Below are 18,916 nucleotides of genomic sequence, written 5' to 3'. Positions count from 1 at the left end.
TTCCGGATGCTTTATAGAAGGAGAGAGGCATTTATTCTTTTTTACGATCAAGTTATTTGCTGAAAAAGAAAATGAAAACAGACTCACTAGGGACTATACAGCAGAAGATCATACACAGAGTTCATTAATTAAACAAATCTGAAATGACTTAACTGAACGTCACTGAACCGGTACAGCAGAGAACAGATCATGAATGCACAAGTCCGCACCATTCAGGCTGACAACTGACCGCTCGTGATTAAGTAGTCCCCAAAACACAACTGGCCAGCAATGTAATATGCCCACAACGGACCAAACCCAGAGCAGAAAGAACTTTCTTTCTAGCTGCTCAACTCGCCATTGATGTTTTTCAGTGCATTGCATTAAAACCATTCAGTGAATGAGCATTATGAAGATATAAAGGGGGACTGGGTCTCAAGCCACACTCTAATAAATGAAGCCTTTAGAACCAGGGCCTGAGCAGAATGGCGCTCAGTGGAATGGTGCTGGGGGAGGATCGATGTAATTGATGTAATTATCAGTCCTGTTGGGAGCCTGAAGCCCAGTGGACAGGTCCTTACATGCATATGCATCTTTATAGGTGGGATTCTACGGGGATACTTTTTTTTTTAAGGAGAACATCTATCCATTTTCTAAATGCTTCTTCCAATTCGGAGTCACAGGTGAGCTGGAGCCTATACCAACAAACAACAGGCGTAAGACAGTCACAGGGCACACATGTACCCCAGGGCCAATTTTCCCAGAAGCCCATTAACCTCCCAGCCTGTGTTTGGACTGTGGGAGGAAACCCACGCAAACCCAGGGAGACCATGCAAACTCCATGCAGATAGCAACCCAGGCCCAGAACTGAACCCAGGTCCCCAGCACTGTGAGGCATCAACGCTTACCACTGCACCACTGTGACACCCTCGAGGGAAAAAAAATGGCCTTCCATTTCTTGTAACATGGGCTATGCATTTATGCCCCCTTAATGTGAGTCCAAGGAATATGGAAGGATATAAATGAGCCCTTCTTCACCACTGTGTGAATGGCATACTGATACAAAAGAACAGCCATTTTAATTATTTAAAATTATATTAAAAATGACTATCATCACCAAAGCATTTGAGGTTTTCTCACATCATGCTGTTCCACAGAAATATTCAAAAACAAGCCCCCCAAAATAAGAAACAAATTTACTTCAAGAAACCCAACAAGCCACATGGGTGGAACTCACCCAGGCCAAGAAACAACAGAAAGAAATGGATCGTGTTGATTGACTCCATAATAAATTAATCCTGACTTTACCACAGTAGCATATGCACTGTGAAAGCACTTCAAACTACTTCGCCTATATACAGGTTACAGCAAGAAGAAATCTGTGAAAACAGGCGGACCGCCTTCGTATTATTAGATTGCCATTAAAAGCTCAGAAGTAAGCATCGGGATTTTTATCGATTTTCCCAGCTCTGTCTCACACACCATATATCGCTAATTTACATTACACACTGTAACTCTCATTACAGTACCTGTAGAATTACCTCCAGTAAATTAATCATAATAGTCCAAAATATCAGGTCTAGATTATGTAAATAAAATGGAACCCATGTTAATTTAAGATCCCTGGTCTTAACCAAAAACTGCAATTTCTTTTGGTTATGAAATGTCCTTGAACTCTGTAAATGTGCGCTCATGTGTCTGGACTGGAAACAATGAAGTGCGATCTTCATTTGAATAGCTTACCAAACCGAACTGACACTTGAGAGATTTAAACAAAAGTCGTTGCAGGAAGAGTACCTGGATGAATGTGTGCCTGGTTTGCTGATAATTTTATACATAGAATGCTTGTCAAAGTATATTTGAGCTGCCAACAAAGAAAAACACCTTAAATAAAAATAATATTTTGTAGCACACAAGGTATTTTGCCATCATTTCCAATGTGTAAACTATTAAAACCACAAATTGTGACTTTCTAAAGTTCAGACATAAATAGCTGTGGGTTATAAAATGAGATAAATGTCCTGTGTTTAGAATTATCTGGCACTTTGATTAAGGAAGTTAAAACGCTAACTCAAGTCCTTTACACGGCTACTAAAGTTACATGTTCTTACGTTCTTATATTGACAGGATTTGCCAGGACTGAAATAACACCACGTCACAGAAGATACCTTCCAAAGGATAGCAACCTGTGGATCATTTCATATTATTTAGTTGTTTTTTTTTGACACTGCACAGTTTTACAGTGTCCCTGATCAAGAAAGAATATGTCACTAAAAAGATCCGATACAGATGTATGAAGCCTCTACTATACGTACTGAAACTACATCACTTACAGATTTCTCATGTAGTCAATGTGTGCGGGGAAACGTTTTCACTTATTTCATGATCACTAATTCCACGTTAAAAACGTAGAAATGTAGCAGATCTATAACATCCATAATAAAAAAACAGGCTAAAAACCTTGTTATCTATTAACTGCTACCTGTGGGGTGCGTGTCTATTGACGAGTCGGTCCAAAGACAAAGAAAAATGAATACACGTATAAATCAGAGATTACTTACGGTAATAAACAGCTCATTTTGTTTAATTATTGCACTTTCATTTTAGCATCTGTGGTTAGTTGGCTGGCACAGCCACCATAACATTGCTGGATATCAAGTGCAGGCCGCACCCCAATCTCTGCTTTTTTAACGCGGCTCTGAGCTGATCCTTAACGAGCCGAAATAACACATACACGACCCCTACCTCGTACACCGCAATATCCTGCATCTCATCTTCCCCAATAACTCTCCAAAGGGGCGTCCAACGTCTTCGCCGTTCAGGTAAGAAACATCTACATCCCCCCAAAAAACAAGCAACTCTTCCGAGTCACTATTTACATCCTTGTCTTGCAGTGACCTGTCGTTGGCACCAGTCCTGGAAAAACCCAGCCAATCGGAAGGCGAGGCTTAGAAAAGTGACCAATAGAGAATGAGACAGTTTCCCATAAATAGAGCGACACAGATTCTAGCCAATCACGAAAGAGGATTGCGGCTACAACAGCCAATAAAAAAATTGCTGTAAAAAGTTCATTGTATTGAAAATACCTTTTTGACGCGAATGGACCAGTCAATGGGTATCACGTTTGTACCATTTAAGATATGATTAGCTTTATTCTGTAAATTCAAGGGGTCTTTTGTTATTTATCCACTCTGTCATTTTACTTTCAATACCTCGACTAAGTAGTTCTGCATTAAATGCTCAACGATTTTGTATTTCTGCCTGATGGCGTTAAGTTACTGATGTGAAGTGTTTGTAGGTGCATGAAGTTTAAAAAATGTAAACAATACTAAGTGAATGCCGGTATATAAATCTGCGTAAAGTGTGTAATAGCTAGCTGCCTAAACAGATGGTGACCGCTTCAGAGTGCAACAATATATAATCTATCCGGTAGCAGAAGAGTCGCTCTCTCGTCTATAGCACTGCAAAGCTATAATGTTTTGTAGGAGGTATGTACTTTCTAGCTACGCAGTCTATTTTGCATTCGTACCTAAATCGGAGTCAAACCCAGTGCAAAACCCAGTTAATTTTCTGTCTTTGTCTTTGTGATATTTTTTCATGTGCTGCCTTAAAGGGAGAAATCGGTTGTATGGCACATTATGTATTTATGAAATTAAGAATTAAGGACTGTGTGTCACACACTTCAAAGAGTAACTAGGGGAACCCACAAGGCAGTTCAAAACCTCCAGATCTTGCTCCAGCCTCTGAAGTAAATTTTGAATTAAGTAATCAATATTACTTAATTATTAGTAATCAGGTGGGTGCTACACATTGGTGGTGGTGGATGGGAGTCCCCATTACCTGTAAACCGCTTTGAGTGAAGTTCCAGAAAAGCGTAAGTAATAATAATAATAATAATAAACTATAATTGCTAGTAGGAACAATTCATAGGTTTATTTCAGTATGGAATAAACCTATTACTTGTTCCTTTGCAGCCTACGCATGCTGACCAGCTACCCACCTGAACTATAATTACTAATAGTTAAGTACAAGCACCACCATTTAGTCAGCAGCTACATCACCCTCCAACTCACAACTGACAACCCATTGAAGGTAAGCAGATGTGAGCCTGGTCAGTACCTGGATGGGAGACCTTCTGGGAAAACTGAGGTTGTTGCTGGAAGAAGTATTACTGGGACCAGTGGGGTGGGGGTCACCTTGGGCGGTCACCCTGCAGTCTGTGTACTATACTGTAAAAAAAAAAAGGTGCCATCCTTTGGATAAGATGTAAAACCAAGGGTGTTTCTTAAAAGTGAAACACTGGTGACCTGGTCAAATGTCCTCCCTGGCCTTTACCCCATCATGGCCTCCTAATAATCTCCATCTATGAATCGGCTTCATTTCTTTTCTTCTCTTCCTCACTTATAGCTGATGTGTGGTGAGTGTACTGGAGCACTATGGCTGCCGTCGCATCATCCAGGTAAGTGCGGCACGTTGGTAGTGGTGGAGGGGAGTCCCCATTACCTGTAAAGTCGTTTGAGTGGAGTTTCCAGAAAAGCACTATGTGAGTGTAAGGAACTTATTCTTATTTGCCAATCTTTCAATTTGAAGAACATAAAAAGTTTAGAAGAGCTGTATTGTATTGAATTGAATTGTATTGAAAATAAATAATAATAATCACAAGTTCTTTAACTTTATGCTGTGGTGATGGTGTTTCTTCAATACCTAAACCTAAGGATGCACAAGACATGCCTTAGTGTTCTATCCCACCCTCAACCCCTTCCCTCCTCTTCATTTCTCCTTCACCGATTATTTCTAAACTTCCAGTCACAGGAGTAAACGATCTCAGAAAGTGGACAGTCAATCAGAGGCTTCCAGTTAGGCAGCAAATTTAACTTTCCAGTCTGCAGTGAGTATTGTGTTTTAATTTGAAAGAATAGGCCCTACTTTTGTTCGGTCTCACTGGCTGATCGCTGTTCCATCCAGCGGTAGGGCAAAGACTCTTGCCTTCACTCCCAGGTGTCAAAAGCAGGTCTGTTATCTTGTGAGCGTGTGTTTTTTTTGAGGGGGGACATGAGATGAATAAGCACATGTCCTACAGTGGTGACAGCAAGGCTTACATACTGTATACGATATGATTCTGCATCTGCAAAATAAAAAGTTGTACTCATGCAATATTATAAGTCATGCTCAGGACTTAATAAGAGTCTTTACATTTTTGACATGTTAATATGATTATATTGTGGAGTCCTCTACTGTATTTGTTATAAAAGGTCTCTACAGCACATATTGACGAAGACTGAAATCTAGTTTGCCTTAGGCTAATGGAGATTGCTCTATGGCTTTCTGTTCACTGCCTGATTTTATGCAGCTACAAAGAATGATGAAACACATGGGACAAATTACTTTCTATTCTTAACAAGAAAACAGCTTTTTTTCTCAACAGATGCCCTCTCAAAATACCCTGAAAATTGTTTATGCTTGTCTTTATAAAGATTGCCAGAGTAATTTCTGCTGTGTATTTCACCAAAATGTATCAATTTTGAACCCTTTATTATATTCATTTTGTTGGTTATAAGGTTCTCGCTGTTTTTACTATGTCACACTTTGCTATTTGCTGTTTTCTTTGAATTTTATTGTTCTTTAATATATTGTATAGTGATATAGAAAATAGAAGGGGCATAGAAATATAAATTCAGACAATTGTTTGTTTAGAAATCTAAATGCACGCATTAATTTAGAATATATTCTATTTAATAATGAATAGAGCACTAATCAGAGCTATTCACTGGGACTGGTGAACAAATTCTTCCTGGTTTTTTGAGAACAAAACATCAGACATCGATTTTCCAGGTAAGATTTGTTTTGTATAATTTTGTATAAGTTAAGATGTGCAAATATATAAGTTACGATGTGCATAATTGACTTATTTTATAGTCAGTTAATGCACATCTTAACTTCATTATAATCTCCTAGATTAATGTGATCCTTCACCTGTACTCAGTACCTATATTTCATATACTGTATTAAATACTATACAAAGGAACAGTAACAAACACAAAAGGAAAAATCCTACTATTCCCATTCCTTTACTTTAATTCCAAAAACATTAATATTGTACAATGCATTTTCCGTATAGAGAGATAAACATATATACTCACCATTCATCCATTTTAATAACCACTTTATCCATTCCAACATGGCAGTGAGCTGGATTCTAACCTGGACAATGGGATCAAGGCAGGATACTCCTGGGGTACTCCGACGTACACAGTGAACACCTCTGAGATGCCAATTTACAAAAACAAGTGTGAGAGGGAACCAGAGCACCTGGAGAAAACTTAAAAAGACCTAAGAATTGTAAGACAGCAGTGCTAACTGCCACACCACTATGCACAATTGTTTTATATATGCTGTATGTCCACCCTTTTTGGAATTGCCAATTGTTATAATAATTTAACCTTCTGGTTACATTTCTTGATCAACGCCTGCACAGGGAAAATGAGGATGTGATGCACTGCTTCTGTACAGTATGTGCTATTCAACTTTGAACAAGGTACAAGCTCCTCATGAGAGAGTTAGCACCAACCGAAGGAGCAGTGCATTTCTCACCGATGTCACTGGAAGGCTGCAATTGTACCACAAAACAAGATAGTGCTGTTATACCAAGATTACCCTTGCTTATCCATGCCCAGCGTACACAAGCAATATTCCGCCAGTATGCTGTTGCTTGGGGAATCGCAGTCAGCTAAAAATGTGTGGTTTAGAGACATAATGCAGACAAATACATGCTGTCTCTGTTGTAATGAAAAATTGAATACAGTTATTATCATAAACAACAAATATGTTGTGTGAAAATAAACTAATCTGAAATGCACTGATAATGATAATGAAAGGAGACAAAGCCTAAAATAGTTCAGGTGGGTAGCTGCGTCAGCATGCGTAGGCTGCAAGGGAACAAGTAATAGGTTTATTCCATGCCGAAAAAAAGAAGAAAGAGAACACAACGTTTCGGCCGTGGAGCCTTCTCACACCTGAAGAAGGCTCCACGGCCGAAACGTTGTGTTCTCTTTCTTCTTTTTTTCAGCATGGAATAAACCTAAAGCCTAACATATCCCTTAAGTGAAATCACTGCACTGTTTTGGTCCTAGTTTTGTAAGATTAGAAAATGTCAAAGGTTGGTAAAAGTTGGCGAGAGACAAAGACCAAAGAAATCAGGAACTTAAAGGGTCTGAAATCGTTTCTATACTGACACTGTGCAACATATTAATAAATATAATATCCTCTACTCACTTCCAAGAATCTGTCTTTAAATTGCAACTGTAATCTTTGAATTTGTTTTTTTTTTCTATTTTGTTTTGTGAATTGACATAAATCTGGAAAAAAAATTCCAAAGACAAAAGCATAGAAAGTGGAAAGTGTTACTCTGTTTATCTCTCTGCTTAGGAAGTTCCAGTATGTACAGCTTCCCGTCAGGAAGGCAGGAGCTGGAGTTAAATCTATCAACCCTGCCTGTTACAGCTTAGAAACCTAGGACTTGATGTTAGTGGTAGTGACAAGTTTCTGGCCAAAAAGAATCATATTTTTTTGTTAAATGGTTAAATGTTTATGATTAGCAGTTGATGTCATCTGGACCTAGCAATTTTGATGTCATCTGGACCTTTGTCTATATTAACAATAAAAATCGAGTATAATAGAATTTATCCTCACTGTCAGTTCTTAATATACCATTATTCTTGGGGCAGTTTTACGTTTGTAGCAAAAGACACTGACACACTGTACTTGCGAGACATTAAAACTTTATTAAATTAATTTTCACTATTACTTTCAAAATAATATTGGTCTGTTTATGTGAAACAGCTGAATGAATTTTTAATTGTTTGTGTTCAGCAAGCTGGGGCCTTACATTATCCAGTCCAGGTAGCTAACCAGATCACTACTATTTTAATTGTAGTCAAGGTAAGGTATGCTTGAAATAAACTGGGTTTTACCATTATATTGAAGAATTAACTTTCAGTGCGTGATCATTTAAAATATCTCTTAACCCAGCCAGCTGGACGCTACAACTTGCAGAAAAGAAAATAGCCAGTTGTGTGATTTGGATAGACTTTGTCTGATTTGGATCAATTTTGCACTGTATTCTGGGGTCAGCAAGGTTTAAATGCAGTAGGCAGTTGGCAATCAGGGAAAAGAAATGAGCAGTATTCAGAAGGCATATCTTACTCCCAAAGAGACCTTTATGATGTCGTTTTTTAAAAATTGAAACAGTTACTTCAAACTTTCAGGAGTGCTTCAATACAAATGATCATTTTCTCCTTAGTTGAGAGAGCAGCACCGAAGCAGAAAATTAAACTTATGAGTTATGAGGTGTTTGGATTATGTACTATGAACCGTACTTACCGTATGTGGGAGAAGTGCGAACACAAGGTAAAGCCTCCCATGCTACATTATTGATTTACTGATTTATTAATTAATTAGTCTAACACTTTTAAGATGTGTTAGACTCAGTATGGAGGCCTCCATTAGTAAAATACCATGAATTAAATAAGGAATATAAATGGACTACAGTGCAATCAAATATACTGTGTCCAAAAAGGGCATTAATTTCCAGACAAAGAGAGTGAATAGTGTAGAAGCCAATGGAGAAATACAGTAAAGGGAACATAAGAAAAAAAAAACAGAAAAATGTTAGAATTCCCTCTATATTTTGAACATCTGAGCTGTGAGGAAGAAAGGATGGGCAGTGGTTATGGGTAGCTGGTCCGCTGCAGGGGAGCAGAGGAGGAGCAGGAGTGAGCTCAGCAGATACTGGATTGAGCAGACGGGTATATAGTCTGCAAAGGAACAAGTAATAGGTTTATTCCATGCTGAAAAAAAGAAGAAAGAGAACACAACGTTTCGGCCGTGGAGCCTTCTTCAGGTGTGAGGGTATATAGTCTGCTACAGTGGAGGAACCAGTAGTGTAGACTAGAGCCAAGAAAAGTATGGGATGAGGGAGCCAGGCAGTGAACAGAACAGGAAGCCAGGACAAGGGTCTAAAACTGGGCTCTGTACAGGAAGCCAAAGCACATGAGTTCCGTCCGACAGGATCTTCAGATAATGGAAAGTAAGCAGCACGGTTGAAAAAGACCATGAAGCAGACAGGCCTCCACCTCCCAGGAAAGAGATTTAGAAAAGGGCTGCGACAGGACCTTGGAGTGCGGATAGTGAGGAAAGGGTATATTCAGGAGATAGTAAAACGAATAGCAGGTTTGTGCCGGAGAGTCGATGTTCTAAGAGCAGGGACGGGAAGAGGGGATAGGGGTGATGCCATGGCTGTCCAGATGCATCATTATAAAAACAACTAAATAGACATGCTGTTTCGAAATGTGACCCTGTTTCCTTGTGTTGACTTTGTGTATATCCATGGACATGTGAAGAAATAAAAACAAAACTGTCACCAGAAAAGCAGAGGCACGGGATAGCTCATGTATTTTCCCAATATTAATTGTGCCAGAGAGGTTTAAACCAGTGTAAGTATACTACTTCCATCAGGGCATCCTTTTCACGGCTTATAAAACCTTTCATTAAGACAAGTGCCTTAGTGTCTAACAAAGACTGTTTTAAAAAACATTGTGTTATCAAAATAACACACCTGACACACCTGAAGAAGGCTCCACGGCCGAAACGTTGTGTTTTCTTTCTTCTTTTTTTCAACATGGAATAAACCTATTGTGTTATCAAAAGCCTGGATAACATCTAGTATGGAACAGAATAAGATGTGAAAGTAATTTTCAATCATGCATACACACACTGTATACATAACTCACATACAATAAATCTTATACATACTCTATGTGTAATAGTACAGAAAATAAAACGAATTATTCATCTGTACAGTATTATAATTACAAAGAATGATGATTATTTTTTTTATATTTTATAGTTATTCAAGTTAATCAACAATTCCCAAAGACAATCCCATAATTCATGTGTTAATGCCAGAAAAGAAACATTAAAAAGTCATATACAATAGGCTCCTATACAATTTGACTTTAGCACTAGCTGTTACCTTAAGGTTGTTACAAGGTCTGTTCTTAATGATTGGATGTGAGTCATCCCACCTACTCCTTTCATCGTTAGAGTACAAAATCCTTTATCATTTCACAGTGTCTTTACGAAGAATGAAAAATCAAGCAGAAGCATGCGCTAGTTTCGTCTCAGAATGTTCTCCTCTCAAAAGGGAACAAATAGGAATCTAGAGTTTAGTTACTTTTTATGCTTCTTTCAAATAACAGAAAAAATGATCCCACATACTTATGTTTATCACAATACACATCTTGGTAAAACATCCTGTATTGTTTTCTCCTTTAATTCTGTACTTTCCATATTGCGCACAATTCATACTTGTGAATGAGTCTGTGAGGATGCCTGGGTCAGGGGATGGGGCAGCACAGTGATGTCAAACAATACCCTCACTTTAAGCACGATTTCAGACTTGTGTATCTCTGAAATTCTTTTCCTTCTCGATTCTTCAACTTCCAAGAACTTGAGAATAGTTACAAACAAGAGCAGGCCATTTTGGAGTTAGTGGCTGGGTAGCTAGTTCCATACTCCCAGAGGAAAGAAAAACAGTACAAAATCCTTCCAGATTATCCTTGAAGTACAGATTAGTCAAAAGCTTCCACATAAATGAGGGTAATAGGTCACAATGTGGGAAAATGCACTGTGATGCATGCAGGAAACAACCACAGTATGCGAATTTCACAAATATGATGGCTGTACAAATATGCACAGTCCAAATGCCAATGAAATCTAAGCAAGTCATCTTCATATTCACATTCATATTCATATTCATATTCATATTTCCTATTACTTGTTCATCTTCATATTATTCAATGTATTAGACCTCACTCTCAAAGAAGACATTGCTGCTTTAGTGGCAGTACTAAGGAGAGAAAGAGACTTATTAATGTCCTTAAGGGAAGGTCAAGGACAGAGTAAGTAAATTGAATCTTTTTATCCTGGAGCAGAGAAGACTACTTAAAACTAGGTATTCAAAATTAAGAAAAATTATGTTTACGTCAACTCAGTGGACTGCTTCAAAATTAGCAGTAACACAAGGACCTACCTGGGGACATGAATGGAAGTTACATTTATGGATGTTTTAAGACTGAAAAAAGGAGACTTTAAAGTCATGCTTTATGGGTTCATTTAATATATACTATTCTAAGATAGACTTCTTACAATACTGATCTACTGAATGGCCTATTGTTTGTGGATTTCATCTGACCTCATTGATTGCCTATTTTACAGCCCTCATCATGGAGATATGCATATCAATGAAGCACAGTGGGAATCCTAGACCAAATCTACTGCCGTAGACAGATGCTGCATTTAAAGGCTCATGTGGTTTTAACTCAGGTCAGCAGGAATGCATGAGGAATTTTATTGGCTTCTGTATTACAGTATGAGGTGTGCGCACTGAAGTTAGCATTAAAAAAATATTAGTTCTAGCATCCAAAACAAAAAGAAATAGGCACTTCATACTTGCATGAGCGCAGTGGAATTGATTGGATAGCCACTGTATAGTAGTTGCCATCCATATATTTGGGGGAAAAAAACAATTGTTCTCTGTGTGTCTGACATTTTACCTCCTGTGGTAGCTGTCTTTCTTGGAGATTTTATTTTACTTTGCAGAAGATGGTCATTTCCAGACAGCAAAAATCATAACCTGCAAGTGTAGTACCATCTCAGTAATCCAACACAGAACAGGCTTAATTCCAAACACAGACACTGCATATTGATTCAGGTTTGATTAGGCTTCACACCCACTGATAGGAGATTCTGGTGGAAAATGCCAGCGATATATCTCAGTGACACTCAGGGGATAACATTTAGCATATATTACATCTTTACAGTGTAGTACAATATAGATATGATACAATGGTTGATTGATTCTTTATTTTGGGATATTTTTCATAATTTGTTTCTCACCTATGAAAATATGACTGGGCAGGCTAGAGCACGTTTTTTTACCACAAGTGTTCATTTGTGGTGACCCTCACCTTCTAACATCCTTCTGGACAGGTGTTTTTGGATAGTGATTAAAATGATGATACTATTATACCATTATCAATATGTGCATAAACAGTAAAGTCCTCACTGACGGGTGGCATCAGAATTGTCGTTGCTTGTGCCCACAGGTTTGCCATAGGCTCGAGAGCTGAGCTGCAGTCCCAGATCTCCAGATCTTGGGACACAGCTTTGAGGTGATATGGCAGCAGGCCCTATCATCACAAATGCTGAGGATTCCTGGAGCATCCTTTTGGGTTCCAGAATTCCTAGCTCTTTGAGTGCAGAACCCATGGATCATTGCCCAGTTTCTAACTCAATTAGGTTAATGAATTTGGAAAAATACAAATAGCTCAAATGATCAGTAAAATAGGTCAGGCGCCAATGTGAACAAGCTGTGCAGAACTGCAGTAGTCTTCCCTACGTTAGCTGAGGTGCCTTCCATCTGTGGGGTGCAATATTGTTCTTGAACAGATGGTGTATACCAGGGCTAGCCTGAGACAGACTTTTAGTCCTCCTTAATAGCTTTGGTCCATCTGTAGGAAAACTGCTCAAGACCTAGTCTGGGACTATGAGGACAGCAAGTTTTGCTTATTATTCTCGTCTTCAAATGCATATAAATATACTGGGTTGTATGTTACCTGTAGGTTTGATAAATTGTGACATAGGAACATGAGGAATGTTACAATCAGGCGGAGCCTATCTAACTGTTCTGGCCTGTTTAGTTGGTAGAAGGTAAGGGATCCAAGAATCTCTTTCAGTTGGTTCTTGAAAGAATGGAAGATAGAGGCTTTAAACAACAAGAACGGGTAATTGAAAACTAAACAAAAGAATAGGCTGTGCATAACTTGTGCATAACAAAGAACCTGTTTTCTCTATAAAATATCAACTACACAACACTACTTCAGTGAAATGAAGAAATAACACAGTGTCAGGGCTTGGCCTCCCCAGAGGGGTAAACCAATCAATTCCCTCTCTCTCTGTCTCCCATCGCTCCCAGTTTTGACAGGAATTCATTTGGACTTGTGCCATAGCTCCACATCTGCAGGGATATTTCATGGGGGGAAAACAGGAATACTTACATTATTATTTTTGATTAATACATCATGCTTCAATTTTATACCAAGTTTACAGGAAATGTGTACAGAAAACTACAAGGCATACCGTGAATGAAAGCAAGAGAGAATAGTATATTTGTCAACTTCAAAATACAGTATGCAAATCAAGTTTCCCCATCCATCGTTAGTATTATGGATTTACAAACAATGTCATACCGTCTCATTCACATTTGCTATGACATCGATCCTCTGATGGTTCAGTCACTGGCTCTTTGATGATGATGTTGACGATGAAATCCTACACTTAACTAGGATGGGCTGGGCTGGTCATTATATCTCACGCGGTTCACTTGTTCAAACTACTGAGCTGTGAGCATCAGCAGCACAAGACGGGAGATCAGTACCAGCGGGAAGATCGCGTTTAGCCAGTTGTCAGAGCTCAGAAAGGCGTACATAATTTACACCTTGATATATATTGAGAAAGAAACCAGCAGCTGCCTGTATGTCAGCGAAAGGCAGAAAGTATCAGAAACGTGTGTCTTTTTCTGAAGAGGACAATGAACAAGACTGGAAAGAGGAAAACGGGGGTTTGGATGCACATTACTTAAAATCAGTTAAAACTGTCAGAGATTCATCTGGGTATTACCATTGCACAATGTGAGTAATGCACTATTTTGTATTATTATGGTTGTTGTTGTTGTTGTTGTTGTTGTTGTTGTTGTTGTTATAATTATCGTTGCTGTTGTTGATAATAATGATGTAATACGTTATTTATTTAGAAAACTGAAATCAAGTAAAGTGCACACATAGTATTTATAAAATTCTGTGAAAGTTATTTTTCTCATATATTGCTGCGGAAAAAGAAATGAAGTCGAAGTCCACGATTGCATTTTTTTAAAGTCTACTTTTTGAGTCGATTGTAATCGATGAAAGTAAACGCCTGATTTTATTTATTTTGCTAGACAAATAACCCCATCTTATTGATATGTTCAATTGTTCATAAACCACGCAGTACACCAATGGTTAGCTACAAGTGTAAAAAAACTTGAAATGGTTATATTTCTCATATTTATTCAGCAGTTTAGCGCCACCGAGTGGAACTCATTTTCACAATTTTAAATGTTATTTATAAGAGTTTTATTTTATTTATTTTTTTGTTCTTTATTTTTTTGTAAATAAATAGGAGATTCACACACAAATGCGATTCACAAAATATGATTTGAAAAAGTAATACCTGCTGCGGCAGTTCAGTGGCCTTGTGTAATTTGTTGCGCTTTATAACAACGCAACTCCAATGAGATTTTATTTTCCGGAAATATGTTTAAGATGATCCCTGCGTAAGACGTGGATTTTGTGTAATCAATGTGCCTGAAAGGATAACTCTAACCGAAAATGGCCCTCCCTTCTCTCCTGCTTTACTACAAGCAATTATGAAGTCATAAATCTTGCCCGTATTAATAAAACAACCCAATGTTATTAATTAGCTTTTCGTAACTGTAGATACACAAAGTAGAAGACATACGTCATTAGCGTTTTAAAATCCCTGGTTACTGCAACATTGTCCTTCTATGTCCATTTGACGTGGACTGAAAGTCCTAATTAAAAAGTGCAGTCAGAAAAAACGCTTTAAGCTTTAGTACAAAAATAAATTGGTAGTTTGATTCATTTAACCATTAGTAACAAAGCCATGTTTATTAGAACATACATCAAGGTATTCTATAAGGAAAACTGAATGGGTGATTTATAATATAGTATTCTACTGTGTATGCACATTATATGTCTTGTTTTTCCAAATAAAAATGACATAATGCCAGGGAAGTGTCACATTCTAGTCACACATACTAAATATTATTACTGTGATTATGACAATTCTGTTTAATTCTGTTTTGGCTTCATGGCTACTCCATAGGAAGAGTAATGTGTTTTTATTTCCAAACTGAAGGGGATATTGTCTTAAAAAGCCAGCGTAGGAAGTATTTAATCAACATTTGTATTTATCTTTTATTTATCTGTTGACGTAAAATGGTGAAGACAACTTACAGTTCATTCTTCAGCTAGTTTCTTTCTACAGCTGGCAAAGCTGAGAAATAGGAAAATGCGCTTTGACACATTACACTTCTGTTCCTTGGGCACAAAACTGTGTTGGTATCTAAAATATAAAAAAATTAACTATATATGGAAAACAGATAATTATATTTAAGCAAGTCTTTTTGTCTTATTTATTAGTCTTGTGCTCATTAAGGTTGTACAATGAAATACTACTAATGTTCAGTGTTTCTTATTTTATCTTTAGAATTCAAGACATTTTTAAATTTAAGACTGACAAACCTGATGTTACGATATGTCTGCTATAATTCAGATAAGCTAATTCTGTTTATTTGCCAACTTTAAACTGTATGAAACCACATTATATGATAAATGTGATCTAATGTTAGTTGGAATAGTGTGTGGTATTGCTTTGATAATGTTGTGCTGTTAACTATACAAGTTATTAAACACAGGATTAAAATGGATCAGAAAGTTTCATACATCATGCTATTTTGGTTGTTCATATTTTACTACATAATGTTTTTTTAATATAATGCTTTTTTTAAAATGATGGTTGGTAAGATTTAGGCACGTTTCCAATAACGGGAAGTTTTTTGCTTTTTAAATTATAATGGTGACAATATGTTTGACATTTGGATTGTGAAAGTCTTGAATCTATGAGAAGAATATTCCCGAAAGATGGAAAAATATTAATTGCAGACTTTTATTTCATTACAAATCTAAACTTTTGGCATATCAGAGAAATTGTCATTCTAATTACATAACACAGTTCACCAAGAGAAGTCTCATTAAATCACTTTCATCACGCCAGGATGTACTAGCTGGTCTTTAGAAGCCTTTTTTTAGACAGATCAAATCTAATTACATTTTGTTGTCAATAAAACAAGAACCATCCGTTGATTAGAGATCAATCGTTCACACTAGTTTTACCTGGAGTGTGATAAATAAAAACCTTAATTCCATGCTGAGCAGCAGAAAGAAGAAACACGGCATTTGAACCGTTGACACCTGAGAAAGACTCAACAGTTGAAACACTGTGTTACTTTCTTCCACTGTTTGACACGGAATTTGTCTTTGCTTGTTCCTTTGCAACCAACACAAGCTGATATAGCTCCCTTCTGAAACCTCTTCAATGAAGACTTTGACATTTGACCTCTGCACTCGGATACACTTTAACAGCCCTAACAATTTGTAATTCCTGGTTGTGTTTTACATTGCACTGGCAATTTGGGAATTTTAGTTGTAATTCCCAAAAAAGAAAAATGCAACAGCGTAAAATGTCATTGGAATTAAGATTACAGCTAACGTGAGATGTAAGATATGAAGCCGTGACTGCAGCAGAGTGGAGGTTTGATGAAAAGTAATTCCTCCTGGTTGCCTACGATATATTTTTTATTTTACTTTAGGCAATTTTTTATTTCTACAAGGGTTTTTTTTTTGCTCATTCTAATCAAACTGAGCACTTGCAATTTCAAGCCCTGGGGAAAAGGGAATCACACTGTTCTTTGACTCGTATTTTTTGCTCTCTAATTATGAAGGCATATGGTCTGTTTCAGGGGTAATTTCAATAACATCAGCAGAGTGTGTCATTTTCTCAGTCGTTTCAATTAAGGTCATATTCCTTCTTCAGAGATACAGGTGGAGGGAGCAAGGCCATAGAGTTGACGACAGGGGCAGCTGAAGGCAGACACCCTTTCACTGGTCTCTGGCAGTTGCTTTCCTTGCATTATTGCACTGTTTGGTGATATTATTGTCCAAGAACACAGTGGGTGTGTGGAGGCTGGTGTGTGTTCAGGGCACAAGACAAGAGGTGCCTAAACATTTTCGCCCAGCAATTGTATCGAGTAAAATCTTCACAAGCAAGTCGGAAGGATGCAACGAGAAAATCCTCCTTTTTTACACAACACAGCTCAAAATCTCAAAATCAGAACTGTTTCACATACATTCACACACAGGTATATATGCCCTTATTAAATTCTACAAAGGGTGAAAGTAGACCAAAAGTAAATATTGTTAGCACTTTAAGATCATGAGAAGATGACCCTTTTGTTTTTAAAAACAAATTAACCGGCCATGTTATTAAAGTCCATTTCCTGGCTTCTTTTAAGAAACAACTGCATGAGGTCCTTGGATCAATTAGCTACTAATTGCCAAACGAGTCAGATGTGCCAAATATTCTCTGCTCATTTGTAACCTTTCTTATGTTTGTCAGGGACTATTATCTTTGTGGACATGTTTTGTTTCTACACAAGTATGATATATGCCCAAAGAAATTTGGTAAGCAAAATAAACAGAGGGTCATTGAAGAAAGATAAATCAACCATCACAGAGACTGTTGTGTATTGCTGCTGTGTGAATCACACACACATAAGAAATGAGCAGATTGTCTGTGTACTTTGCTCTGCAGTTTTTAGGTTAGATTTGTCTTGCTTTCTTTTCCCTCAATACAGAAATTAAACAGCAGCAGTTCTCATTAATTAGGTTAAGATGAGGAACGGACATATTAAAGACCTGGAAGCTGGCAGTTCAGGAAATCATTAACAGAGTACCAATGAGATTAAACACAGTTGTCGTAAGGTTTTTTTTTATATTAGCTTTGGTCTCTAGAGCCCAAGATACATCTTGTTAATTCTCTTTACCTGAAGCTTTTAAAAAATATGGATAAGTAGTCCTTGTTGATATCAAGTTTGAAAATCCAACTAGAGTGACTATTGAAAATAGATTTCAATGTGATAACTGGTTATTGATCTGTTCTCTTTTGCTTTGGGGGTCAAAACCAACCTTTTGATCTGACACTCATTAATCCCTCACTGTGCTTCCTTTCATTAAAGGTCAGAAGCTGAGCTGACGAAACCATTACTAAGCACTATGTTCCCTTTAAGCCCTAGCCTCCAATAGTGAAACTAAACAATATCAACATTTTATACATTTCCATTAAATAAAGTACATTGAATAATAAACATGAAATACGAACCACAGCACTTTAATGTTTAACATCAGGTAAAGTCTGTATTATGAACATTATTTAATGTTGCAGAATCTAAGCAGCTTAAAAATCTAAAACAGTATAGAATACCATGCACATTCTCACTGTAATGTTCTTTCACAAACATTTCAATACTGTGTATTTAGCTCATTAGCATGTATGATCATCAAAACTATACCTAATAATTACAGTATTTGATTTAATACCAAAAAACAAAATCAGAATCGTCACGACTGTAGCGTCGCGTCAATTGTAGCGTAGCGTCAATTTGGCAAACAGAATTTGTGCCTGCCCCATTTATTGGAGGTCTAAAGGGTTAACTTTTTATAGAGTGACAGAGATTTTTCAGTTAATCCCCAGTGGATCGCAACATAATAAGACGTTTATGTGAGTTTCACTCAACTTCAGAAATGTATTACTGTAAATGCATGGATTACCTTTCGTCTTCATCTCCTGCTACCAGATAAAACAGTTAATGGAAGGAGAAGTCAAAGATGACAGGAAGGAAGTTTATCAATACTAGGCAGTGCTCTGAAACCCATTAGTAAAGTTGAACTGGCTCCAACATAACATCCATCGCAATGCCTCACACACAATATGTCCATTTTTGCTGAATTAGTTAATTAGTAAGGCAAATTAAAGACACTTTACATTTAGTGGAACAGGAAATATTGAATGAGGGTGACATCCTTTTAGTTTTCAAAATGTAACGTAATTCTTTGGTGGAAGGGTTGTGGGGCATTTTTAAATTGTACTCCCAATAAAGATCCTCCTAAAAATAAAATTAGGGGGGAATCTGAAATGCTGCCGA

At 37.4% G+C, this 18,916-nt stretch overlaps 2 protein-coding genes across 13 annotated transcripts in view; one reads left to right on the top strand and one right to left on the bottom strand.

The window, feature by feature from the left end:
- The window catches only part of bltp1 (bridge-like lipid transfer protein family member 1), a 121,433-nt gene extending 118,564 nt beyond the window's left edge, over positions 1 to 2,869 (bottom strand). For all 12 annotated transcript variants that reach the window (XM_088917992.1, XM_088917993.1, XM_088917996.1 and 9 more), the window contains exon 1: positions 2,725 to 2,869. The gene's annotated coding sequence lies outside the window, so the exon portion shown is untranslated. The remainder of the gene's footprint in view (positions 1 to 2,724) is intronic.
- A 10,703-nt stretch (positions 2,870 to 13,572) lies between these two features.
- The window catches only part of trpc3 (transient receptor potential cation channel, subfamily C, member 3), a 31,624-nt gene continuing 26,280 nt past the window's right edge, over positions 13,573 to 18,916 (top strand). Inside the window, exon 1 of the mRNA XM_088917987.1 lies at positions 13,573 to 13,727. Within this exon, the coding sequence (XP_088774113.1) occupies positions 13,573 to 13,727 (155 nt within the window). The remainder of the gene's footprint in view (positions 13,728 to 18,916) is intronic.

The sequence above is a fragment of the Atractosteus spatula genome, chromosome 1, assembly GCF_055471065.1.
Source record: "Atractosteus spatula isolate fAtrSpa1 chromosome 1, fAtrSpa1.hap1, whole genome shotgun sequence".
Lineage (NCBI taxonomy): Eukaryota > Metazoa > Chordata > Actinopteri > Semionotiformes > Lepisosteidae > Atractosteus > Atractosteus spatula.
The sequence above is the reverse complement of the archived record's forward strand: the minus strand, read 5'-3'. Positions and strand labels throughout refer to the sequence as shown.